The 24,350-nt window shown below is 56.6% G+C and overlaps 4 protein-coding genes across 4 annotated transcripts in view; 1 reads left to right on the forward strand and 3 right to left on the reverse strand.

The window, feature by feature from the left end:
• VOLCADRAFT_104527 (uncharacterized protein) overlaps positions 1 to 5,252 on the reverse strand; it is a gene marked incomplete at its 5' end in the record, with an annotated part of 9,402 nt that extends 4,150 nt beyond the window's left edge. Inside the window, 7 exons of the mRNA XM_002949948.1 lie at positions 419 to 546; positions 911 to 959; positions 1,133 to 1,233; positions 1,718 to 1,877; positions 3,061 to 3,497; positions 4,387 to 4,547; positions 5,110 to 5,252. Coding sequence (XP_002949994.1) covers positions 419 to 546; positions 911 to 959; positions 1,133 to 1,233; positions 1,718 to 1,877; positions 3,061 to 3,497; positions 4,387 to 4,547; positions 5,110 to 5,252 — 1,179 coding nt within the window. The remainder of the gene's footprint in view (positions 1 to 418; positions 547 to 910; positions 960 to 1,132; positions 1,234 to 1,717; positions 1,878 to 3,060; positions 3,498 to 4,386; positions 4,548 to 5,109) is intronic.
• Positions 5,253 to 5,647: 395 nt separating this feature from the next.
• Positions 5,648 to 10,467, forward strand: VOLCADRAFT_104528 (uncharacterized protein; the record flags this gene model as incomplete). The annotated part of the gene is made up of 12 exons (XM_002949839.1): positions 5,648 to 5,868; positions 5,960 to 6,026; positions 6,136 to 6,222; positions 6,357 to 6,478; positions 6,882 to 6,924; positions 7,230 to 7,621; positions 7,903 to 8,015; positions 8,166 to 8,523; positions 8,796 to 9,568; positions 9,770 to 9,912; positions 10,096 to 10,158; positions 10,378 to 10,467. 12 exons carry the CDS (start codon positions 5,648 to 5,650, stop codon positions 10,465 to 10,467), a joined length of 2,472 nt encoding a protein of 823 aa, XP_002949885.1.
• A 1,553-nt stretch (positions 10,468 to 12,020) lies between these two features.
• On the reverse strand, positions 12,021 to 14,117 carry VOLCADRAFT_104529 (uncharacterized protein; the record flags this gene model as incomplete). Its single annotated transcript, XM_002949949.1, has 1 exon — positions 12,021 to 14,117. The coding sequence occupies one exon, from the start codon at positions 14,115 to 14,117 to the stop codon at positions 12,318 to 12,320; it is 1,800 nt and encodes a 599-aa protein (XP_002949995.1). The 3' UTR covers positions 12,021 to 12,317.
• Positions 14,118 to 14,685: 568 nt separating this feature from the next.
• VOLCADRAFT_90379 (uncharacterized protein) lies at positions 14,686 to 24,232 on the reverse strand (the record flags this gene model as incomplete). The annotated part of the gene is made up of 11 exons (XM_002949950.1): positions 14,686 to 15,444; positions 15,724 to 16,173; positions 17,278 to 17,811; positions 18,271 to 19,158; positions 19,352 to 19,427; positions 20,143 to 20,230; positions 20,748 to 21,061; positions 21,574 to 21,866; positions 22,225 to 22,803; positions 23,142 to 23,220; positions 24,213 to 24,232. 11 exons carry the CDS (start codon positions 24,230 to 24,232, stop codon positions 14,686 to 14,688), a joined length of 4,080 nt encoding a protein of 1,359 aa, XP_002949996.1.
• Between the last annotated feature and the right edge of the window lie 118 nt (positions 24,233 to 24,350).

The following is a 24,350-nucleotide window of genomic DNA, read 5'->3' on the forward strand; positions in this document are numbered from 1 at the left end:
AGTCGTCGTACCATATTGCCGTCGGGTCAAATTAATAGATAAAATCGTCCATATATAGGCCGCGAGGGTCAGAGATGGGCGCCGGGGGAGGGGGCAAGGGAGGGGGGAGGGGGACAAGAGGGGAATGGCGCTTCGGTTCCATAGCAAGGGTAGCCGAGGGTGCAAATAACCATAGCTTCCTCACCGCAGGGGTTTTCTTTCCTCTCACGTTGAGAGACCACCCTAGTCACACAGCGCAAAGTAAGCGAACCACGCGATCTCATTTCCTCACGCACTACGTCACCCCGTTGGCTTCTGGCATCATTCGACTACACACGTTCTCTTCCTTACACACACACACCCCGAAATTCTTTCATTACCCCAACCCCTCCCCTCCCCTCCCCTTCCCCCCACCCCGCCAGCCCCTCCCAACCCCCACCTCAATCGCCTTCCTCCACATGCCCACCCTCACAAAGGTGTGTGAGGGCATATGCTGCAGGTGGTCCAGGGTGGGGAACTTGTTTAGCAGCCGGTTGGCGCTGTCCAGAGCCAGACCGGCAACGTAGTCTACGACAACAACAACACAATAGAGCAATAAGACGTGATGATGATGATGGTGATAATAACAAATGATAGTATAATAATAACAAATGTATTAGTAATAATAATAATATCAAGTATAATAATTAAATAATAATTCAATTGCGGTTTGATTTGGATATTCTTGCTTATTATGCTCAGCGGACCCGCACTACAATGCTTTGGGGTAGCTGTTGCAGAATGCGAAGCGACAACGTGTTTTTAATCATTAAATGCTGTGTTGGTTCACAAAGCTGTTGATATAATGTTATATGATCATATAAATATGATCATATAACAGCAACAACGAAATAACGAAAGCGCAGTGGAGCGGAATGCTCGTGAGGTATACCTGTGTCGTTGGCCGCGTTCCGTGCAGGCAGCTCCTCCGTCACGTGGATCTGTCGTACACACGGTCAGGGTTGCGTAAGGGGACTGGTCAGTGAGAGAGTTCATGTCTGTCTGTCTGTCTGTCTGTCTATCTATCTATGTGTGTGTTAGTAGGGTATGGGAATCATGATGTGATACTGCCGACGGCCCCCACCCAGCCTCCTAAACACCCGCCCGGACCCACCAGGAGGTGCATGGCTAGTGGCTGGGCGGGGTTGCGTTCAAGCGCAACCTGCAGCAACCGGGTGGCGTTCTTGGCGAGCTCGGTGGGCTGGTCCTCAGCAACTGCCAAATGCCACATAACAACAAAGGGGGGACAAAAGGGGAAAGGCTTAAAGTGGGGCGGGGGGAAAGGGTGTTTTTGACTGCTGGAAACGTGTGTGTGTATGTGTGTGTGTGTGTGCGTGCGCGTACGGGAGACGACGCGGGTGGGGACGGTGCGATTCACTTCCTACGGGGCCTGTCTGTCTGTCTGCATGTGTATGGGGTTGGTGGTCATGGCTTCCCGAGTACCCGAGGTGATGGCGCTGTGCGCAGGGGGGTGATTACATGGGGGCTGACACATGGGTTAGCATTCCCACTTCCCACCCGCGTTGGGTACGGTAATTCCGCACAGTAATTGCACACTGGTAGCGCCCAACCACTCTAGATGGCAGCGGGGAGTTGCCTCCTAGTTGGCAGTGCCTTACCGCAATAATGACATCCACCTTTCCACTCTTTTGCAAGCCTCCAACCCCCTTGTTGCATACAATTATACACACACACACACCTCGCTGTGCTGCTCCATCCCCGTACAGCGCACACAGGACATACAGCACTCGCCACTCACTTGTGCCGTTCAGTACGAACATCCAGGGACTGAGGTTGGCCAGGGCCTCGGCGGCCAGGGCGGGCGCGTCCGCATCGTCCGGGAAGCAGTTCGCTATCTCCTGTGAGAGGAGCACAGACACATACAAACATACATACAGACATACATATACTCACATATACATGCATGGCAGGCGGCTGGCAGAGGATAAGGCCTGATTTCTGCTCCTGGAGTGTCCGGGTTCAAATTCGCCTGCCGACTCCTCGGGTGTTTGAGGAGTGTTGAATTGGGAGGTGGCCCCCCATCTTGTGGACGGTGTAGGACGTGATAATACCAACTTGCGAGCTGACCAGGAACTAAGTTGAGGCGCCGTTGATCCGCTAGATTTGGTTGGATGCTGGTGGTGAGTAAACACAACGAATACACTCTGAAGTCGGATGGGGTGAATGGATTAGGGTGCCCCTCTCGCAGGGGAGAGCAGGGAACTGCCTCGGGAAAGAGGGCCGCTGGTGAAGCTTAACCACCCTGTAACAACATCATACACATACACATACATACATACATACATGCAGGTTTCTACATACAGATTTCAGGACAACAAATCAGGGCGACAAACGACAACGGATAGGCAATCAGAGAGACAGACAGACAGACAAAACAGGAGTATGTGGGAGGATACAGGTAGTACAGGAGTACTACATACAGGTTGAAGGTCTCTTATCCAAGTTATCCAGAAGGAAAGGGGAGTTCTGGATTTCTTTCGTTGGTGCATTCGCTCTCACCTCCTATTATATGTGTGTATCTTACACCTACACAGCTGCAATTACTCTCTAAAGATGTACTGTGTGTTTTCCCCTCAACAATATCTCATTCCGCTCACAACGACATCCTCACACACGCACTTCACCGTCCCCCCTAACATTCCCACGGCCCCCCTTCTTAGCCACACGCACAGCTGAAGTCCCTCTCCCCCACGACCCCCCCCTCGTGGCCCCTCCATCTCGCACTCGTGGCCCTCAACAACATCACCTAACGTAGGCCCCCACGGTCCCTCTTGACAATAAGCCGCACATCACCCACGCTCCCTCTGTGGCTCCTGCCCCCTCTCCTGCCCCTCTCCTGCCCCTTCCAAAATCCCCTCCATGAGCCCCTCCCTGGCCCTAACCCCTAACCCCTCTCCCACCACCCCGCAACTTCGACTTTCCCCCTGCCCCCTAGCCCCTCCCTTCCCTCCCTGCCCCAGGCCGCCCAAGTCCTCCTGCCCCTCCTTCACCACCCCCTCCCCTTTTCCTCGGCCCACTCACTGTCATGTCCGCCACGTAGCGCCTCTCCGCTTCCTGCCACAACCTCACGCCCCCCGCAGGGTCCGACATGTCGATACCCACACTCAGCCGATCAAACATAGCCGCGATGTAGTACCTCTCCCGCTCGAGCAGTGCCGTCTCATTCAAAGGGCTCTGCTGCTGCTGCTGCGTCGTCGTCGTCGTGCTCACAGCGCTACAGCGCGGCAGCTTGTTCATCAGTCGATCTGTCACAGGCATCGATGGCTTCTCCAGCATCTGGTTCTTGATGCTGGTCATCAACGGCTCTGTGTCTTTGAGATACGCAAGGCCCACCAAGGCTGCCGCGTACTGAATTGCCTTGCTCGCTTTGTCCGCGTCCACGGGTCTGTAGTACATGGAGACGTCGGCGGACTCGTCAACATGGGGTGGCCGCCGTACGAACTTGTTCTGAAAGGGTACTGGCGCGCCGGAGTGGTAACAAGGGGATTGGGAGGGGTGGGGATGTGTGCAGGTAATCCCTCGCGGAGGGATATGGTGGAGGAGGTGGTGTGGATGTCGAATAAGGGGATCCAGAATCCGGGAGCTGCCTGTTGGGCTGACGGTGGGGTGTTGCCCGTGTTGCCCGTGGCTTTTGGTCGGTTGTCCGGGTTTTTAATGGTATTGAACTGGTTAAAAGGCGGCATGTTGCCGACTGAGGTATTGAGCTACGGCTAAGGCGGGAGGCAGCGGGAGCAAAGAGGGGTCAACTGCTGTGGATTTGTTCTACCCACAGCACCACTAACTGCATGTGGGGAATACAGAGGTTCTTTAAAAATTGATGTGTTTTCCTGCTGCTGCCTCCAACGAAACTGCGGAGCCATTCCGCAGCCCCAGCGGGCGGTGCTGGTTGTTGGGTCGCCCGGCGGCGGCGGCACGGTGCTGGCTGAGTGGGGCGACGACGGACGTGAACCGCGGACGAGGGGGGGAAGCAGATACGAGAAACGAGCGAAACGGATAATAAAAAAGTTGCTGAGCAGCGGCAGACGATGGGGCGAGTGGGGGTGGGGAAAAAGGAATGGCGCAGGTTGGGATGGTTTGGGAGGCGTTACACAGCTGCTGCAATTCCTTTGGTCGTTGGCATTGGTCGTTGGCATTGGCGTGAGGACTTGCTGCTTCTTGAGGGCGTCAGACTCGACACCTGCTCATCAAAATACAACACATTATATCACATATGTCGACAACAGGTCTCAGGTCCATTAAGCCCTGAAATGAGTTCTCAATACCTACCCGCCTACATTTCAGTGTCTACTTCCTGGTAAACGATAACAAGTTTGTGTGCACGTGCGTACGGCATCGGCCCCCGCACACCTCTTGCGTACGCTACGCCCCACCAGCACATGGCGCATAGGTTGTCGTACTCTAAGGCTTGGCGGAACGCGCGCCGCGACTCCGGCTGGTTGTAGCCCGCCGCCAGCAAGAAACCCAGATCGAAGAGCGGCTGGACCATCTCCTTATTGCGGGTGCGGATACTGCGGTGGTTGGAAAAGGATGATTGGAAAAGCGTGGAGGAAGGGGCAATATACCGATTTGCTTTTTTAAGCGAAAGGATGGTCTAAGTGTAGAAGGGGAAGGGGGGCGGGTCGTGAGTGTTGAAAGATTAGGGCCGTTTGGTTAAGGTTCGTTGGGAAGGAATTTTTTAGACTGTTGTATCGGGCGTCTCATATGTTGGAGTGGGTTGGGGTTACACGAGTGAACAGAAGGATGATTATTACAGGGTGATAGGCACGTTGGATTCGTGCGACATTTAACCAGCGGACATTTGCGCTGCACCTCAGCATAGATCCCAGCAAAGCAAAATCCTAAAAAGCAAAACGAAGCGTACCGCTCTATACTACTGAGTATGATGCCCTAATCCCACCGTTACGGTAACATGCAAGTCGCATACGCAAAGTCATCTGAAAAAAAACCCCAAGACCTCACGTACGCACGCGTGAAGCTGTATATGCACCGAAAGACATAGATGTGCTACGCTAGTAGTACTAAAATACAACCGTGGACACACTTGCACGGATGCGCTCCTGAAATCCGGACCTGTGGGTAAAGTCATAGTTGCCATACTGCTTTATCCGTTCCATTGCGTTTGGCCGTGTATGCCGATTGCAATGGTCCGATGCAGCCACCCCGCTAGTGAGGGTCCCAATTACGAAAAGCGTCAGAAACCAAATTATAAACATGCTGGGCAGTAAGTATGTGCTATAGCAAAACAGGCGAAAGCAAACTATCGAGTTACGTTTGCTGCTGAGAAAATTCCGAAACTCGAACCAACATATGTTCCTCGTGCTCTAACGATCGACCAACCTTATCTTTATCAAGGAAGCCTTGGGATGGCACTTGGATATCATTTCACAACAGTGTGTTTGTAGTTGTTTGGAACTCAGCTTGGATCGCAACCGTACAATAAGGGCAGTTGGAACTGCTAATAAGCTGTCACACGCTCCTTGTAGTTGATCTTTATAGAATCGCATGTATACTTTGGATGAAAATTGCATGCATAGCGATACCTAAACAGAATAAGTCAGCTGCTCAACCGCCATTAAGCATTTGTTGACTTCAACGCCGCGCTGTAACCATGTTTGGCGTTCTACCCATACGAACACGGTCGAACTACACGGAGGCTGCGCCATCTGGCCTTCCGCCTCGTCCCAGCGCCGTGATGGGCGCTGAATCCGCCCTGCAACGGACACGGTCGCTCCTGGAAGGCGTAGCCAGGCAGCACAAGTATGTGATGAGCAAGAATCGCCTTGGAGCGGATCACAAAGCTGATGAACTGGCAGCATTGTCTTTGTTGAGGTGAGCCCTCCTTACAAGGGATGTCCTGGTCAATCGCCTCAGTACTTCGCGCCATCAGCGACCTAAATATCTGCTTCTCATGCAACCCTAGGTCTCTCTTACAAGAGCTTGAGACTGGCATTATGGAGAATGAGAATCCCCCACCGTCAGTCAGCAAGGTGCGGAAGCAGCATTATGGCGGTTGACTTTCGCTTGAAACGTCAGGTTGACTTCCAAGCCAACTAATGTTGACATTTTTGCCTCGAACGCATGCGTCTTTGTCTGCAGCGGAAGGCCCTTATAAAAGTAGAGAAGGCCCGACGGGGTGTGCTGGCTGCCGTCCGGGAATGTGCCTGCCACGTCACTGAAAGTCAGGTGCGCGCATTGTTTTCACCTTGGTATCTAGTCGAGTCATAGGGCACGAATCTGCCCTTTCAACTCCCGAGCTTTTCCAAGAGTCGTTGACTTTGCCGAAAAATGCCACAACATTGCCCCTTTTTTTTGGACAGAAATTGTTCGAGCAAATCGAACGTTTCATCGAGCTCCGTCCCGAGGAGCCCGTCTCTCCGCGAAACTTCAACATTAAGTGGACTCGGAAGGCAAACACATCGCGTAATGTCACCAAGCGCCGGTGCGTTATCTACTGCACACTGGGTCCTCGTCATAGTAAAGGGCGTGACTTCCAGACGGCACAGGTACCTTCATGGTTCCTGCAGCTCAATCCTACCTACTGTTACCGCTTCAAAGTGCACGTAACGGGTTTATCTGCCGCGATGGTATCAAACAATGTAGTTGGCCTACAGAGGAAATCGTATTGTACGTGCATAACCGTCTGTACACAACGAATGGCGCCTGAAGCAACTCGTACTCTTTAGTCCCTGAGTCACATCCGCACATCCCCACCACCGCAGCTCCGCCACCTGCGATGCCGCCGGTTCGCCAAGCACGCCACGCTCGTCCCGCTCCTGCCTACAAGCTGCCTTCCGGGGTTTTTTTCTTGGTTGTGTCCCGATCCTGCCTTCACCTGCATGCAGGGAGCCTTTCCTTGGACGGCACAAGCGCACGGACGAGTCGCTGGTGAGGCCGAACTGGGTCCGCTTTTGCGCAGTGGATGCAGAGCTACTCGCATCCGTACAGTTGAAATGTAGTTAGCAGTAGGCTAAGTGAAAAGCGGCAAGTGTAAGGCACCCTGAAATAGCAAACAAGCGGCGGCAAGATCCCTGTCCATTTTGCGTTGTTGTACAGGTTGTGATCGTGCCACTTCAAACCCTCTGCTCATCCTCACCCGGCCCCGCGGACCACCTTACTACACACCATCATCCCACAGTCTACCTTCTGTCCAAATCCGGTTTCATTCCCTAAACCTATTTCCTTCTCCGCAGGTTATGTCCATCGCCGGTCTATCCGCCATTGCCGAGGGTGGCGAGCGGGATACTCCCAAGTCCGACGCCGCGGGGCCAACATCCCAGATACCGCCGGCTCCCGCCCCACGCGACAAGCTCCTGTCCTCCAAGACTGCCCCGAAAGTGGGCACTGTGCCAACCCCGAAGCGCGTTAAAGACGGCGAGAAGCGTGGCGCAGCACAGGACACTGCCACCGCAAGTGCATCGGGCAGCAATAGTGCTCGGGAGTACGACGTCGGTCCAGCTGCTGCGGCCGCGGCCGCCGACAATGACGCTGTCCCTGCGGTGCAAACCGTACATGATGCGTCGCTCTTGCTGCAGCAGATGCAGGTGCAGCCACGGAGGACCTCGGACTCTGAAGACGACCTGAGGTGCGTGTGATGGGGATGTCAGGCATAATATGGACCTGTTTCCCGATTCTAGACGTTAAGAATAGCTCCTCGTGGAGAAAAAGATTGAAAGGTATTTTACGGCAACGTGATTTCAGGGCACTGCGACTTGCACGGGACTTACACCGCTGAAACCCTAAGTCCACGCCTTAGACAGCGGCCTTCACCCGCCCTGTATACCGAGTTCATTTTTAGATTCTTTTGCGTTTTCTCAGCTCCCTGTGTGTTCATACCACCATTTCCGCCCGACTTTGGCTGTGCAGGGCCTCGCTGTCGCACGACGTAGTGCCATCTGCCGACACGATGTGTAACATAGACTCGTGCATCAGCGGACTGCCACAACGCGTACCTACGAGCGCAGTTGCCGCGGCTCCAGGTGAGGATGGAGTGTTATCTAAATCAGTCGCTACTCCCTGTACCAAGCTCATTGCCGGCGCCGGTAGGTTCGGACGCGGCGTGTTTTTTGTCATGCATGTGACTGACGTCCGTGGCGCGACTGCTGCTGTGGTGCTTTCTGCTGCTGTAGGCTGCGATGCTGGCGTCTCGAACCTTCGGGTCTGCGGTACCTACGAGGATCGCGCCTTCCAGCAGGGGGCGGACGACGAGGTGAACAGCGCTGAACGTGAGGAGAGCACCCCAGACCACCGCGTGTCCCTTCTGGGATCTGCCAAGAGGGCGGCTGCTGCAGCCGTAGCAGCTGCTGCTGCCGCTGCTGCCAACCGCTCCACCGCCTCGACACCCCTGCGGCGACCGGAGCAGGGCAGGGGCCCGGGCTCTGCGGAGTTGGTGCCCAGAGGCTCAACACAGGTGGCGGCAGCCGTTAGCCTGGCGCCGGCAAGGGATGGCTCTGCTATCCACAACCAAGATACAGTCACTCCCAACAGGTGAGAGCTCTAACATTGCTGACTCTTGCGGCGCCATGTGCGTGTTCGCTTTGTTTCGGTTGCTGCTTGTGCTGCGGCAAGCTGAGGGACTGAGAGGGATCGTAATGCTTTGGGGCTGAGAGTTGGTCGTAGTGGTAGCTGTGGTGTTCTGGTCCCAAACGTGCAAGTGTTCACATGCCTATCCGTCCCTCGCACTAAGCCATGGCAGAGGGGAAGTACCAACGGCAATAACCCTCATTCCATTACACTTCCACGTTTGTCCCTCCCCACAGGAACTATTTCGCAACGGAGCCCCGCCAACATGCCAGCGCCGCTGACATCCCCGTCGCGCCAGATGACGTGCAGCTTCCACTTCCGCTTCCGTCATCGCTATCCCCGGAGCATATCTTCGGCACTCCTGGCCATCAAGTCGACCATTTCGCCCCCACCGGCTTAATGGAAAGTCCTCTGCCAGATAGGGGTCAGGCTGCCGCACCCGATGCTGAGATCGATGCCATTCCCCTGGTTGCCGCCGTCACGCCGCCGGAGCTGGCTATTACCCCGCCGCCACGTTACGTCCGGACGCGTCATCATCACAACCGCGGCAGCGGCGCCGCTGAGACGGCGGTGCTGCCACCGGTTCACTACGGCCCACACCCCGCCCACGCAGCGGCGGTGGCTGCCGCGGCCGCCCATCCATACGGCGCCAACGGCTTCCCTCATCCCCACATTCAACCTCTCCATCTTCACCTCCACCATTATGCCGCTCCCGATCCCGCCGACGCCTATGCCGACGCTGCCTCCAGCCTTATTGGCCCGTATTCATTGCGAGCCTCGCTGCCCTGTAGCCTCCGAGATTTTCCTGTTGCTGTGCCGCCAGGGAGACAGGGCAGCCTCGGCGGCGTCAGCGGCCCCGGCGGTGCTGTGGTAGCGGCGCCCCGGCCGGGAACCCGGTATGCCGCCGGGCAGCCGCCACCCGTGTACCTCTCCCTGGACAGTGGGCAATTTAACGCGCTGGCAGCTGCATGGGACAACCTCAGTCTGGCGGAGACGGAGCCAGCGGCAGGTACGTTGCCTTTCTGGGCTACTCCGTAAATAGAAGAGCAACCGAAACAGACGCATTTGGGCCTCGGTATGGGTAAATCTAGGTCAGTGGCGTCGCTTCTGAGTCAGTTCTGTAACCCGGATTGGCAATCTGCTGTTGCCGTGTGGCCATTCGATTCCCGACCCTAAGGCTAAGACCTCCAAACCGGCTCCCGGTCCACAGGCGCACAGCCTCAGCAGGGTCGGCGTGGTAAGCACCGCCGCGGTGGTGGGCTGCTTGGCGTTATGCGCAGTGTCGTGGGCTTCGTCGGCGTCTCGCTAATCAGTGGCGCGGCCATGGCGCTGGGTGCTGCGGCTATCAACACCGTGAGTGTATCGTATCCTCATACGTCCAGGAATTGGCTGTTACGTGTAATATTCTCTTATTTCACTTTGCTCATAACTCTTTGCTTTATTTGCTGAAGGACAACAGTGAAAATTCCTGCAAGCCGAGACTCAATTCCTTTACCCTGCTCCATTCACTGTCCACCTCCCTTCCCACCCTCCCAGAGCCTGGACGAACAGGAGGCTGCAGCGGCGCGCCAGCGACAGAAGAACGGCGCGCGGCAGCGGGTACGGCTAATTTGTGCAGATGCATAACTATTAATCCATCAGGGAACTCAGCGCTGATCGTCGCTGAGCCTTTGTCTGGCGGTGTCCTGTGCTTGTAGCCTGTGTTTCTTCTCTAGCATCCACACTGCCTTGCTGCACCGGTTGTGATGTCACCCACACATTCACTTCGTTCATGGCTTTACCATTGACTTGGCCTCGTATGATCCACTTGTCCCACAGCTGCGCCGTGGGGGTGGTGATGATCTCATTCCGCAGCGTACATTGCAAAAGCTGCGCAGCCCCGACTTGTTGGCGCTCGGCCGCGGCTGATAACACAAGTAAATTCGGCAAGTCAGTGAACATTGGGCACGTCCAAAGGAATCACCGCCTATACCGGCGGTCCTGCGATGATGGTGAGCGCGCATGCAGCGTAAGCCCTGGAACGGCCTCCAGGGAAGGGTCATGGCCCCAAAGCCAAGTATACCGGTTCCGAGGCGAATCGGGTATCAATAGTGTACATAGGGGTGGGATGCATCGAAATGGTTGACATCAAGGAACGCAGTGAAAGCTGTATGCAGCTGTGGTAGGGAGGGTGCCGGAGTGCATGCTGGAGGGTTCTGGTTGGGAGGATGGCCGTGAACGATGGGTGCATAAGTCTGGGGATCTTTTCCCTTCACATGCTTTATCGCTCTACGTGCTATAGTTCCCGTTTGATCAAGTTTGTGGGTAGGGAGACGGGGTGCTGTGCGCTTTTGTTTGGATTCTGTGCACAGCGCGCCAGCAGCAGCTCCCTGTGCATGCATGTGGCCCGAAGCAACTCTCTACCGGCCGTGTCGGATGGGTGCTTGATGGGCGCCATGCAGCTGAATGCTGGTTCGCTATAAACGTAAATGCCACGATTCACGGATTACGGCGAGAAGAAGAGATCCAATGAAGACAAGGACGTGCTGATGTGCGATGGTTTCCCAGTGAGAGGGACAGCACTCAGTATTGGAGACATGTTCTAGGGTGGCGGAAGAGGGGGCAAACCTAGTTTGCAGCATTGAGTGGAGTTGTGTATTCGAGGCAAGTGGACAGGACGGCCGTGTCCTTGGAAGTAGTCGCGGTAGTGGAAGCTGCTGTGCTTGCTGTTGACGGGGGCCCGCGGGGTTAAGCGCGGCGTTGGAGCGCGGTGCATTATATTCATAAAAGTTTCTGCTGGTGTCCTTACATGAAGCATTCTAGTTAATGCTTATGTCGATTTGGGCGGGCACGTACATATGTTTTTAACCCGCTTAACGCTTGGTTTTTGGACACACTTGCTACAGGTTGATCGGCTTGCGATTGAAATAGTCATTTAGCAGTGAAACAATAGTTGCGCATGAGTATATAGCTTCTCGCTTGATTGCTGCCTAACTGGCCTAGCGGATCATTTGCCCAATTGATCTATCTGCTATTATAAGGGACTACCCCTTCTTGGTGACCTTGTACCTTCCCGACTTTGACATACGCTGCGGACTTGGGACATGCAGGCCAGTAATTGGTGACCAGTATTTGCTGGCACTGGTGTCCTTTTTGTTGAGCAAGCAAAAAAGACGCGATGAAGTGCGGTAATGAGGAAGCAATGCCATGCGGATTGGTACTTAGTTGCACTTAGAATAGTTAACTTAGAATCCTAGAATTTGTCCAGGAAGTTTGACATATACAGCCTTTATGCTGAGGTAGGCGTGTTGCCGGCGCAAAGAGGAAAAAAGGTTATATTTAGCGTTGCTCCAGTTGTTGGCGAATATTCACGTTAGTTTTTCTTTATTAAGGGTGAGGGTAGGACATAGCGTAGAACCTTGTAACCATAATGGACCGTTTGTCCTCCATCCTCGCACCTTCACAACCACTGACCTGGCGTTGCTGTTCTGAAACCTTACAAGTCGACAACTGGGAGAAATTAGTCACATCCGGCGTATTCAGGTCCGATCCGATGCGTATCATCTGCCCTTCTCCTCCAAATCCGACTCCTCAAAGCCGCCAGGTGACGCTAGCTCAGAACGCGAATCCATGCTTATTTCACATGCCACCGTACGTACGGTCAACACACGCGTCAAGCTGTCCATTTCAATCTTTTATAGACACATCTGGATAGACAGACAAACACACATCTGGACAGACAGACATGCAGATAGACGAACAAGAGCACAGACGGACGGCTAAAATCCTTCCATGTAGCACTGTTGCGGTCGTGCAGGCCTTGCCGCCGTCTTGTTGCCGCCGCCAGACGCCCCTTTCAGCCCCATTGGCCACGACGAGCGGTGCTGCGGCTGCGATGCCAGCGGCGGTGGCCAGGCCGACTGTGATGCCGGAGCTGGCTCCTGCTGTGACGGCGGCGGACGTGATGGTTGCTGCCCCTGCTGCTTCTGCTTCTGCTCCTCTCGCTGCTGCTGCTGCTGCTGTCTCGAGGAACCTGCAGCTGCAGCCCTCAACATCGACAGAGCTGAGCCGCCTAGGAGGGGCTCCGCCGCCGCCGGCTGTGCTGCGTCCGCGGACTTCTCCTCGTCCTCCTTCTCCTCCGTCGTCGTCGTCGTCGTCGTCGTCGTGGTGGCACTTGGACTAGACGGTACCTCGGGGGCGGCGTCAGCGCCGTTGGCCTCAGCGGCGTCAGCAGATCCGGAAGCCTCGCCGGGAGCGGGCGACGGTGGCGCCATCATGCCCTCTGCCGCTGCCATCATCGCCATCTCTGCCGCGCCCGTCGCACCCGGGGCGAGTCCTTCCCTTTTTGTTTTCTTCCCCATGATGAACATTTTCTCCAACTGATGCGGAGGGACATAAAACCCATCAGTAACATAGCGCCGGATGAATTTTATCTTCTTGCGCCTTGGGGCGTCCTCCGCTCCTCCGTGCACCTGCGGCTGCTGCTGCTGGTGATGTGGATGCGAGGATGTGGCCGGCTTCTGAGGCTTGCCTTGTTCCGACTTCTCCTCTGGCCAAGGTCTCAATTCGCTCGCCCAGCTGACCAAGTGCTTAGGGGCGTAAAGGACGTGTGGCTGAGTTGCGCCAGCGGCAGCACCCACAGCGCCACCGGCTGCCGTACTGTCGTACGCAGGCCACTCCGTCATGAGATCCTCGAGCATGCATGCCGCCAGTGGAGTCATCACCGGCGCGACTGAGCCCGGCATCGGCGCCATCACCACTGAATCAGCCGCCGCCGCCGCCGCCGCCGCAGCTTCCGCCAGTACGGGACGCCCGGAGCGCACACGCGCCTCCATGCGTTTGCACAGCACTTTGCTGGCCTCCACCGTCGCCGCGGCACGTTTGACGCTATTCCTCTCCTTCATCGTTCTCGCCGGGAGCTCCGGCAGTGACGACGGCGCCGCCGCGGCCGCCGCGCCGTCGTCGCCTCTCTCCTCAGCCTCGGGAACCAACACTGAGATCCCCATCCTCATTTGCTGAGGCTGATACGTGATTAGGCTGTGAAAGTACGAAAGGTCTGTTGTACGGGTTGTACTGCATTCGCCGCCGCTGACAGGCCCCTCCCCGCAGCCATTTGCCGCCGCCGAAGCTGACGGAGCGCCTTTCGCGCCTGGCCCGCCGCTGGGTTCCTTGACTTGCATTTGGACGGGGTGCGGCGGCGGCGGCGGCATCGCCGTTGCCAACGATGTCGTCGGCGGCACCGTCAGCGTGACGGCGGCGTCAACCTTCAGCGAGCTGACGTTCGCGGCAGGGACCGTATACCCTAAGCTCCGTACGGTAAGCCACGGTGTTTCGGGTCCCCCGTCCGCCGCAGCCGTACGGCACCTACTGCCGCCGGCGCCGCCGGCCCTCGCCGCCGCTGCCAGCTTTCCGGTGTGCAGCGCCATCAGAGCAAGTTCTTGGTACTCTAGCTCCCAGAGGCTCGCGGCGGCGGGTGCACTTGCCGCCGCCGCTGCCGTACGGTTCGCCGCCGCCACCGCCGCCGCCACCGTCATCATCCGGCCCAGCACAAGCGGCCGCAGAGCTCGCGCCGCCAACATGAACGTCCGATGACCCGGGCCTCGCAGGTCGCCATTCACCCGCTTGAAGTTCAGCACGTTGGAGCCCACCGGCAGTGGCCGCCTTTTATAAAACTCCGCTGCGTCGACGGCCGCTTGCGTGATATCACTGACCAGCATCGGATGCGAAGCACTCTGCGGTTTAAAAAAATTTAAATTGTTACTTTTTGCAAATGTTTTTTTCAGTTCCGAGGAGTTGAAATGTTTTCATAAATACAGGATTCTAGGAGTTTTAGAAGTTATTGGGGCTTCCAAAAGTTTACGATGTTTTTTAATTTGTTTTTTTGCTGCGGATTTTGAGAGTGTAAAATGGAAGGGGTAGGGAAACCTTTAATCGGGATTATAGGAACATGGTTCGTTGGAGCTAACCAGGAAAACCGAGTCGGTCAACGGTTTCCTTTTTTATTGGCCACGGAGAAAGTGAGATGGGGTCAGCCAGGTTGGGAAGACACCCTAAGACACCCTAAGACACCTAAAACCTCACAATGGCCCTGTCGTACTCTGTCGTACTCTGCCATGCGGAGATTACCCCACCCTTCTCTCGCTCCCTTCATCCGACGCACTTATTACTGACCATGAGACGTTGTCGTACAGCATCACGAATTACGTGAGCAGCGTACGACATCTCCGGCGACGGGCCCGCTGCCGCCGGGTTTCCGCCGCCGCGGCCTCCAGATTCCAGCTCCTCCTGCCTCTGGGATCCCCCTTCCGGAGGAGTTGTAGCAGCTGCCGCAGTACCAGTAGCTTTTGCTGCTGCAGTAGCGGCAGTAGCGGTGGTAGTAATATGAGCATCAGCATCCTTGTCCTCCTCGGACGATTTGGACGATTTGGACGAGTCGGATGAGTCAGTTTCCATCGGCGAGTCCGTACCGGTGCCCGAGCTCTCTTTCGCTTCCTCCACCCCCATAGGGCCCTCTCGCCGCCGCTCCTCGTCGTGCTCGTCCAAACCACCCGCTCGTCCATCCATCTGCTCGTCCATGTCGTCTGAAGTGGCAGCATGGTCGCCATCGCCGCTGCGTCCCCTCCTCTCCGACGCCGTACCCGAGGGGCCCCCCTGCCGTACATCTCGCTGCTGCGGACCGTCCATTTCCGCTCCAACGACGGGCTCCGCCGGTACGACAGGTACTTCCGCCGCCCGCAGCAGTGCCCAGACAGAGTCAGGCATTGCTTTTGGCCGTAACGGATGTACGACAGCCGTACCCAAAATGTCGTATCGATTGACGCCTAAGTGTCCCGGCTTTGCTGCCGCCGCCGCGTTGCCAGCAGCGGCCGCTGCTGTCGGGGGCTCCCGCGGCGGCGCCTCCTGCGTCTGCAAGGAGACGGGCGGCCCGGGCTCATCCGCCATGTCAACGTCATCATAAACACCATCCATTGCCTCTGGACGCATCTCCTGGCCGCCGCCAGCCGCGGCAGCAGCGGCGGTGGCGGCGGCTGCGGTGGCGGCGGTGGCGGCAGCGGCGGCGGCGCTACCGCCGCCGTCAACACCCTCTGGCAGCAGCTGCGGCAGCAACGCGTCCCAATAGGGCTCCTCACTCGACCACCTCCCGCCGCCACCGCCGGCACCTGCGTTTTGATGCTGAAGACTGACGTCCTCCGCGCCGCTGCCGCTGCCGCCCTCAGGGACATCCCCGGGCTCCCCCGCCTCCGCCTCCCGCTCAAACTGCCGCCGCGGCCGCTTCCGCCGGGGCTCCTCCCCTTCCTCCTCCTCCTCCTCCCTCTCCTCACCACCACAACCATCTCCTCTTCCTCCTCCTGCTCCTCCTGCTCTAACGACCGCCTTCGCCTCCGCCATCGCCGCCGGCGCCGTTCCCGCTGCTGTTGCTGTCGCCGTCGTCGCCCATTGCAACAAGCTCGTCATGTGTTGGTGATGTACGGTTAGAGAGATGGTACTTTTCGTGCTGTTCCTCTGGTAGCGGGGAAATTGCGACAGATTGCCGGCGGCCGGCAGGTGCTCGACGGCACATTGCGCATCGGTGACTGTACGATAGGCCCGAAGAAGGGGCTCGTAGCTGGCGGGCGTTAGGCGCGCGGAGAGGTCCTGGCGGCGGCACAACACGTTGAGGGAGTTTGCGACCGGAGAGCTCCGAATCAGAAATCTTGTTGCCTTCCAAGATGCCTTCCCCTTGCTAGGATCTCCCCCCAGTTTACGGGTTTACTTCTTCATTAATTTCTTGCAGCAGTGACCCACGGGTCGGTTTGATTTTGTCTAGCCCATCTCTTTGTTTAGGGCTATTTTGAGAAGCGCTGCTTCCTTTTCATTGAACCATCGATCTGGAACCCTAAGTTATCACATACCGCAAGGAAAAACGGGCTCTCCAGCACCTCGATGGCAACACCCGGCGCAGCCGCCACCGCTGCTACAGCACCTCCGTCACCTCCTCCTCCTCCCCCTGTTACCATAGCGCTGCCGCCAGCAGCCGGGGCCCCCTTCCCCCCCCGGGCCGCCTCCCCCCCCTCAGACGCATCCCGCTGTTCCTCCTCCTTCTCCTCCTCCGGCCAAGAACCTAAGGTCCTCGACGGTCGCCTGGTGGCGGCGGCGGCGGCCGCCGCGCTACCGCCGCCGCCGCCGCCGCCGCCAGCACCCACAGCGGCTATAGCAGTAGCAGCCGTAGCAGCCGTGTCTGAGACGTGCCGGGTGGGCAGGACGGAACCAGGCGGTAGCCGCCGCAGGGGCTGTAGCAGCAAGTCGCCGTCGTACGACAGCCGTAGCAATAGCAGCGGCGCCAGATTGCTACTGCTGTTGCTGCTGCTACTACTGCTGGGATGCGAGCCAGCGAGCAGCAGAGCCAAACCCTGCGTTGTGCGTAGGTGTGTTTGGGCGAGTGTCGAAATCACTCTGGACATTACAGAGATACATACATAACAAGATGTGTGCTCCTCACAAATCTACACAAAAACATACATGCATACATACATACCCTGTCGCGGCTTCTGTTTTACTTAATATCTTTTGGGTAACGCTATCCCCCCTAAACCCCTGACCAAAACACGAACAAGTACTTAGATCAGCAACAAAACACACACAAGTACGAACATGAGTACGAACATGAGTACTCTTGCATGATGATGAAGTTAACGATTTCCAGTCCCCCCCCACCCACCCCCAACCCCCCACCGCCCCCCCAACCCCCCACCGCCCCACCGAGAGGTCGTCGCACGTGCGACCCGCATTCGCGAACTCCGCGGCCAGCATCGACGGGTCGCCCTGGTGGCCCGCGTGCGGGTCGCCCACACACACTGTGCCGTACGCCTGGCTGCGGGCGCCGAGGATTGCCGTCACCAGCCGCTGCCCGAGCTCCTGCCGTACAGATTTACACGGCGGGTAAGGCAGGCCCAGCATGTGAATGTGCCCCAGACAGGTTGGCCGCCACACAGCACCCGCGAGTGAGGGCAGCGTGTTGGCCGCCGCCGCCGCCGCCGCTGCTGCTGCCGACGGTTGGCGGTTAGAACCGTGGATTGCTGTAGCAGGGGCGGCAGCGGAGCTGTTGCCGTCGCCGCCGCTGTTAACGCCGCCGCCGATGCCGCTGCCTTGCGATATCGGCGGTAAGGGCGTCGGTGCAACGCCGGCGATGGTGTACTCTTGTGCTGGCATCTGCACCAGCTCAATGTACGGCAGACGTGCACGACGGAGGTCATCGAGGCTGAGCTCGTCGGTTGACAGCTCCGGTGTTTCGACCTGCGTTCACCGCCGTACAGTGCAATGCCGTACGACGTGCCGTAACGCAATTAGAGGCGCGGGAATCACACACCCGTGGAAGAAATAATAACCCAACATAAACATCCTGACATGGCTCGAATACCCGCTCACTCACATGCCCACCCACTCCCTCGCTCGCTCACTCGCTCGCTCGCTCACTCGCCAACTCACTCCCTCGCTCGCTCACTCACTCCCTCGCTCACTCACCCACTCCCTTGCTCACTCACCCATTCGCTCCCTCACTCGCCAACTCGCTCACTTACTCGCCCACTCCCTCACTCGCTCACTCACATGCCCACCCACTCCCTCGCTCGCTCACTCGCCAACTCACTCCTTGCTCACTCACCCACTCCCTCGCTCACTCACCCACTCGCTCGCTCACTCACTCGCTCGTTCACTCACTCGCTCGCTCGCTCACTCGCTCGCTCGCTCACTCACCCGTAACCCCATCGTCGGAGCTTCCAGGAGGATTTCCAAGCACTGAACGTCTCCCACGCGGTCGTTTGCCAGCACCAAGACCACATGCACGAACGACCCGCGGGTCATAAGTGCGTCCTTGCCGCCATCGCCGCCGCCACCGCCGCCACTGCCGATGCCGGGCGCCAATCCACTTCCAGACCCCCCTGGGCCCCCCGCCTGCCGCTGATCCTGGCCATGCTGCGAATGCTGTTGATGCTGGTGGCATTGCTGTTCTTGTTCCTGTTGTTGTTGTTGTTGTTGTTGTGCTGATGATGGTGGTACTGGTGGGGGAAACCCCCACAGACCGGCGAAGGGTTCCGGAACCTGGCTTTGCCGAACTGCGAATTGGGTTCCCGGCTGCGGCTGCTGCGACCCTCCGAAACCACCATCACCTCCACCTCCACCTCCACCATTCGAATACGCCTGACTGCCCAGCGGCTGCTGGCTCCCCTTCTGACTGCCGCCATATGGCTTGTCGTACTGCCTGTTCTTGCCGCTACCGCCATAATTGCCGTACGGGTCGTACGGGTTAAAATTTGCCTTCTGGCTCTTGCGGAAGTCTTTTCGCTGTGATTGTGAAGATGACCGCTCGGCGGCGCTTTTGTTCTGAGAACGGCTGCCGCTGCCGCTGCCGGCGGCAGCGCCGCCTCCTGCGGCGGCGGCAGCAGCTGTATCTTTTGTTGTGACTGTGTTTCCCGTCCAGACCCCCGCCCACATCGACATGACAGTCGGCAGCTGACCCCGGGGCAGGCCGTGGGGGCACGTCAGGAGTGTGGGGGCTCCGTCCCGGCGAGTATCCATGATGTGTACATCTCGCTCCGAAACCACCACCACCAAATGGAGCAGCAGGTGGGGACAAGCGGAGAGCTGTGGTGGCGGTTAAGGCGGCGAAGGAGTTTAGCAGAGGTGGGTGAATGGGGACGGTTTGTGGATTGCGCGGTGGCGGCGGCGGTGGCTGCAGTACAGTGCTCAGGGAAAGAAAACCCCGTACCATTCACCTCCACAATCTATCACCGACCAACTGCCAACCACCAAACCCAACCAAACCCAACCACCTTACCTGCAATTTATGCAGTGAGGCGCCGGTTGTAAGGCCCCAAAAGTTGCCCTCGCGCTTACCCAGGTAGTGCAATAGGCTGGGTGGGGCAGGTGATGGCCGTGGATAATGAAATGAAGGTATGGAGATCGGGATAGAGTGGCGGGGTCAGGAAGGGCAGGAGGGGGATGAGCAGGCGTCGCAAGAGGAGAGAGACTTAAATCCATTAATAAAATAAAAATAAACCTCATCGCACCTAACTAATTAAAATGGTTAACACGGAGCCGTGGATCCCATTTCAACCGTAACCGTATTAACTGGCAACCGCAAATGAGAAAGGCGGTGGATGAAGGGATAAAAACGAGGAATGGGGTTTGTATAAAAAGGACCGTATATGGCTTTTATATTTTGAGGATTTCCCGTTTGACCAGTGACGAGAGCAATAATTTTTAGGGAGTCCGTACGGCAAATGCCGTACATCTACATGTAATTCGCCACCTGTTAATCTGTGACACGGCTGCATGTCGTTATCACATGGCCTTTTCCTAACAACCCCTCCTACTCAGCCGTGCGCCGCTGCACCACCTCACCGAACCAAACGAACCCAATCAGCAATCCTCTTCTCGCAACCCCCCGGTCCCCACCCCCATATAAATAATAATAATAATAATAATAATAATAATAATAATAATAATAAAAAATAGATAATAAAAATAAAATAAAGACACAAACGAATAAAATAATAATAGATAAAAAAGTAAAAAAACATATAATATATAATAATTAGACAGACACATACAAACGTACGTACATACCTGCATCCGTGTCGTTGTCCTGGCGGTCTGAGGTCCACCCTGAGTAGGCACCGGCCACGAGCCACAAACAGAGCCCGCGGGTGAGCCCCTGACGGAGGGGGAGGGGGAGGGGGAGGGAAGAGGGGAGTGAAAGTGTGTGGGTGTGTGGGCGGGGAGAGGGGAGAGGGGAGAGGAGTGGGGAGAAGGAGGAGAAGGATCGTGCGCAAGTAAAGAGCCAACTGACAACTGCTAACTGAAGTCCAAAGCACCGACTGCCTTCCGAGGAAGAGGAAATGAAGAAACCAGCCGACCCTTAATATTCCTAGAAGCGGCGGATATATTCTAAGGGTCATAGGAAACATGAACATGAAAAGTTGACCATAAACAAAACACAAACGACACAACGCATGCAGACCCACACCATCTCACACGGGAAACCTGTACGGCACTAACAACGAAACTTCTGTCACGCTCAAAGAGGCTGGACGCGACGCGGGAGGGGGGAAGAGCTGTCAAAAGAGTTGGGTTACGGATTCCTACAACCCCGCGAAACCCTAATTCCTTCCTCCCATCCTGCAACCGAAGAACCTAAACCCCCTCCGCGAGATCCCACCACACATACACACCGTACGACAAGCTCAGCCGTCCCGTCCCCGGCAGCAACCCGAGCGCCTGCCCCGCCGCCGTATCCGCCACCGGCGGCGGCGGCACAACGCCTGGCCCCGACCGTACCGCCGGCGTCATCGGTCGCAATACGGGGCGTACGGCAAGGCGGCGCAGCGCCGCCGCCACGCCGCCGGCGGCGGCGTGCGTGGCGGCGATCCAGGTGGATCCGTCCGCCAGCATGAACGCTAATTCCGGTAAATGAGCATTCCAGACAACTGCTGACGTCAGCGCCTGCGTCACGTGTGTCGCCCGCCACTCGAGGCGCCAACTGCGCCTGTACGGCAAGAAAAGAAGTTTAATTTTACGGAGGTTTTACAAAGTATACATCCTTGTACACGTTGTATATTCATTATGAGGCGTGTACGTGTGTCATTCTGTTTGACCGCCGTACGGCTGCCGTACATCGAGGTACGCAGTATGCACCGGAGGACAATCCGGGACGGCTGTACGAATGGTTGTTTGGGGCTTGCCGTACGTCCGGGCAACCCGTGGTGGTGGTAAAGTAGTGGGGACGGGGTAAAGGGGCGTCCTAGGGTTTCGTATGGTCGTAACGAGATCGTACCCCACCGTACGGCAGTACTACAACCCTGACCTTCACGTTGCGCCCACCATCGTCATACACCCCAAGCCGATATATACCACAGGTAACCTTCAACGCCCGGGCCCTCTTCTCCATCAAACAACCACACTTCCTTTTAACTTCGTCCCAAATAATAAAAACGAAAAAACCTAAAACCCGTTAAAGCCCTAAAACCCCAAGGCTTAAACAAAAAAAAGCCTCCGTACCAGTCTCCAGGATCCACCTGGTAAGCCAAAACCACGTTAATGCAGTAGTTACACCGCACCGCCACCCAAACAGCCGATGTACGACAAGTCAACGACGCTGATGATGACGCTGGCTGCCCATCGCCATCAGCTGCTGCCGCCTCCGTCACGTCGGCGAGGTTCCAAGACCCTGGTCGGAGTACGGCACCGGCAGCGGCGGCAGAAGCCACTAGCGGCGGTACGGATGTACGATGCTCCTTCACGGCAATTTCCCAGATCGTCTTGTTGACGGACAGGTGCGCGGCTGGGAGGGCCTGAGTGGCGACCGGCAAGATAAAAGGGGGAGAAAGGGGAAAAACACATTTTAACATGCAATAATTTAAAATTTAAACATCTACGAAATGGTGGCCACCAGCGGTGTGAGAGGACGGTGGCGGGAGAGAGGAGGAAACACATAAGGGTGGTGGTGGTGGGGGGATAAGGGCCCGGAAGTTACATTTTAGGGTTTCTATCCCTCAAATTATTGAGATATTTAATTTTTTCCCGCTGTCCTAATTCGAAGAATAAAGGTTTTGTGCGGCATGACGATGCTTGGTCAACAATTAGCTGTTTTGTCGTATTTCTGTATCTTGTGCAGGCCACAGAAACAACAACAACAACAGTCCCTGTCACCTGCAAGCACTCCTCATTCATATCGACCCCGCCGCAGCCGCCCCCGCCGCGGCCAATCCCGCCGCCGGCCGTGGCAGCGGCGGATGCGGCTGCGGCAGGGCCGCCGTCGTTTGCAGCTGCTGCCGCCGCCGCCGCCGCAGCAGCAGCACCAGCATTCGCGCGCCCTTCCCGGGACTTCCGGGGCCTCAACAAAGTCAACGTCAGCACCTCACCAATCTGTCCCGTCGCCGAAAAAACCGCCGTAACGCCCCCCGGCAGCGGCACTGCCGCCAGCCGATTCCCCCGCAACATCGCCGCCAGCGTTTCGTACGACGGATATCCGGCAGCGGCATCCTTTGCAATGGATGTACTTTTATACTTTCTTTTGGATACCTTCCCCCGATCCGCGTTGGCCACCGCGTCCTCTTGGAGCAGCTTCGAAACCAGGCGTCGGGGCACAAAGGCGTCTTGGTGCGTGGCCTGAAACCAACGTAGCTGGGCGGAGAGATAACGCTGCCAGCTGCGTCCCAGGTTCGGTGCGATTTGGAATGGGGGCCCGAAGGTGCGGGATGAGGGTGCGGGGGAAGTGCGTTGTTGGGTCTTGATGTCCGGGGTGAAGGAGGACGGGGGGCAGGGGAAGAGATGGCGAGGAGGAGGTTGGGAACAACCCCAAAGAGGGGTTGAGAAGAAGGAAAGCAGGAAGGGTAGCAAACGTAGCATAGTTCAGGTAATCGTCCGCTTTTCTTCTGGCAGGAAACCTTTTTGACACACGACATGGCGGCTATGGAAAGTAACGAGCTTGTGGTCGATGTCTGTTTTCCTAGATGTTCCATTTGCTCTCGGTATGGCGGCATCTAGCACGCGTGCGTGAGGGGCGCAATGGTGCAGGATGGTTGCAGCAGGATTGCAAAGTGTGTGGACGCAAGTGCGGAACTCACTCGAACACAGAATCGAGTTCGTATGGCGTCGTGAAGTAATGGTTCCGAGGGGTGAAGGCGGGCAGGAGGGCCGCTCTGCCTGCCAGGAGAGGCCCGCATGACGCGGGAATGGACCCGCGTGCGAAGCTCCGCGCTGCATGAATTTGTTGGTATGGGTCGAACTTTGGCCAGTTCAAGGGACCCGTCACCCCAAGACCAGCCCAGAGAACGTGGGTCCCGGGGTCTTCCGGCTTATCGAAAGGCGCCCCCCTCATGGAGGTTACGCGTTGTACATAATTCTATGCATAAGGTTCGAGGAGCGCTATCTTATACAAAAACGAGCTCGGAAAGCAAAACAGCGCCGATCCTTTCGCAAGAGGTGCGCAAACATACAAATTTCAAGGGCTGAAAACCGGCTGTGTGCGACTGTAGATTTGAGCCAGATCCTTTGCAAAGCACAACGAGAAATCGTACTGTTAAATTTTGGAATCGAGGTGCAATACTGCAAAATTTTAGGGTTGGATTGGCTTGCGGTTCAACCAGACGCAACGGAACTTCGGTTGAACATTACTCGGACGTTGGCGCAGAAATCCAGCGGGCGGCTCCAACGGGCTTGCCATAAACTGTTTACGAGTGCCCAGGTAACGTGGATACTGGCGCCAACTTTTGGGGCATGGAAGGTGGCGCTACTCAGCCAATTCGCATGGAGAGTTATGGACAACCAACGCTGCCTAGCTCAATCCTTTAAATATGCAAGTGGAGATATAACTCGCAGCGTGTTCATAGATAAGCATTTTCCAAAGCAATTGTTTCATCAGCTTGGTAAGTCTACCCTCTTGGCATTTGACTTGGGCACTTGGTAATACGTGTTGTACCGACCGTACCGACATGTGTTGCCCAGCAGCAGGTGTTCGCCAAAGGGCACACACCTAAGCAGAACCGAACAACCCCGCGAAGCTTACAACGCTAAAACATTTAGGGAAACAACATTTCTTTCGCCCTTCTTCAACAATACCCCTTCGTCGCAAGAGTTTTAAGGCCCCGTTCTATATGTCTTCGGCTCGCTAGTCGCCCTGCCTCAACACCGCTCACCCTTGGAAGCTACTGATCATTGTGGTTATCCTGGAAAGCACTCCTCAGATAACACCAATAATAAAGCCAACAACAATGCCAAGAATAATGCCACTGAACGAACCAGCTATTAAAATGGAAACGCTGGCTTCCTACACA

Source organism: Volvox carteri (genome assembly GCF_000143455.1).
Source record: "Volvox carteri f. nagariensis unplaced genomic scaffold VOLCAscaffold_16, whole genome shotgun sequence".
NCBI lineage: Eukaryota > Viridiplantae > Chlorophyta > Chlorophyceae > Chlamydomonadales > Volvocaceae > Volvox > Volvox carteri.